Source organism: Phyllobates terribilis, unplaced genomic scaffold, assembly GCF_046119375.1.
Source record: "Phyllobates terribilis strain yellow unplaced genomic scaffold, ASM4611937v1 Scaffold_1__5_contigs__length_1240528914, whole genome shotgun sequence".
Taxonomy (NCBI): domain Eukaryota; kingdom Metazoa; phylum Chordata; class Amphibia; order Anura; family Dendrobatidae; genus Phyllobates; species Phyllobates terribilis.
The window spans coordinates 259,174,365-259,176,104 of record NW_027362761.1 but is presented as its reverse complement, the minus strand read 5'-3'; the positions used below and the strand labels follow the sequence as shown (position 1 = coordinate 259,176,104).

General features: G+C 35.1%; 1 protein-coding gene across 1 annotated transcript; it reads right to left on the bottom strand.

The window, feature by feature from the left end:
• Nucleotides 1–367: 367 nt before the first annotated feature.
• Nucleotides 368–1,291, bottom strand: LOC141258184 (olfactory receptor 6B1-like). Its single transcript, XM_073673214.1, has one exon. It carries the CDS (start codon nt 1,289–1,291, stop codon nt 368–370), a length of 924 nt encoding a protein of 307 aa, XP_073529315.1.
• Nucleotides 1,292–1,740: the final 449 nt, after the last annotated feature.

Sequence of the window (1,740 nt, the reverse complement as noted above, 5' to 3'; positions counted from 1 at the left end):
ACTGCATTTTCCACCTTCATCTCACAACATCGCTCTCTTTTCAAGCCTCTTTACAAAGATCTTTGCATTGCAACACAGGGCAAGAACTCTTCTTTACATATGCATGGATCCAACTACTGTGTGCTGAATCCATTTACTGTATGTGTGTTCCTCACAACACAGCTGTCAGAAAGTGATGGCAGCAGATAGCGTCCTATTGTCATGGATTAGATGCCTAAAGGACATTTTACCTATCTGAGTTATGCGACAACATGTGAGTGTGTAATATTAATACATGAACAAGTGGATAGTTGGCACATAGTGGGATCGTTCGCAGGTAAATTTTTGATCCTATAAAACTCTTCAAGAAAATAAAACAGTAAATATTTTATAAAGTTATTTTTTTCAAAAACAGTATAAAGGCTTCTTTAACTTCTTTGTTACGCAGGCTGTATATAAATGGGTTGACAAGTGGAGTGAAAACAGCATAGAACAATGCCATCACTTTGTTTACAGATCCGTAGCTAGCAGTGGGCTTAATGTACATAACGAATGTTGTGGAATAGAAAGTTGTAACGACTATAAGGTGTGAAGCGCAGGTAGAAGCCGCTTTCTGCTTTCCTGTAGCAGATGGAATTCTCAGAATTGTTCCAAGAATATACCCATAAGACATCATAGTTAGCAATATTGAGCTGAGAATGACTGATGATGCACAAATTATAACAGTCAGTTCTTTGAAGTAAGTGTCAGAGCAAGAGAGTTTTAGTAAAGGAGCAGCTTCACAGAAAAAATGGTTAATTTCATTGGCACTGCAAAAATGTAACTGTGATATTTTGATGATAGGAAATGAAGTGGTCAAGAAACCAAGAACCCAACATACTGACAGTAGAAGAAAGCAAACCCTATGACTCATGATGCTTGTGTAGCGCAGAGGGTAACACACAGCCAAAAATCGATCAAAAGACATCATCGCAAGAAGAATGTTCTCAGTGGCACCAAGGAAAGTGAAGAAGAAAAGCTGAGTCATACAGCCAGAAAAAGAAATGCTTTTTATCTTCCTTGGGATTTCAACAATAATTTTGGGGACAGTTACTGTAACATAGCTTAACTCAAGAAAAGATAAAGTTCCAAGAAAGAAATACATGGGTTTGTGGAGCCGACGAACAAATCTGATTAAAGTGATGAGGAAAATATTTACAGAGAGAGTAGTGATGTACATGATCAGGAAAAATAAAAGCAGAACATTTTCAAATCCCTGAATAGTGGGGAATCCAAGGATAATGAACTCCTCCACATTAGTTTGATTTGCCATGAGTTTGTTAAATGGTTATAGAAGAGGTACTTGCACTATCATATATTTACACTGCTATGTGATTTCTCCTTATTCAAGAAATGCATTCAGCACTGTAATATTGCATATTATGATGGATATTAAGGATTGCTGGAAACCACCTGTAAATTACAAATTTGGATTACAGGCCTAAAATAAAGTGTGGATACAAATGTTTTGAGAACTGTATATTATTCATATTATAAGATCCATTCCTGGTTATGGTTTAAAAAAGGTTGAGAAACTTTGACTAAATCTGTCTCAAATATATCAATTTCTACAGATCTAGGTTTCAAAATAGTTTTTAACAGGAAAATGTGCACTTATGTTTTTGTATTCATTCAAAATAAAAACAATTTAACAAAGACAATGGGAAAAAAGGAGATCGTGTATTGAATAAAATATCAAATAGCAACTAACTATTTGTAAAT

Bases quoted from the DNA above. Each gene is read 5' to 3' on its own strand.
- LOC141258184 (XM_073673214.1), bottom strand. From the start codon at position 1,291: ATGGCAAATCAAACTAATGTGGAGGAGTTCATTATCCTTGGATTCCCC.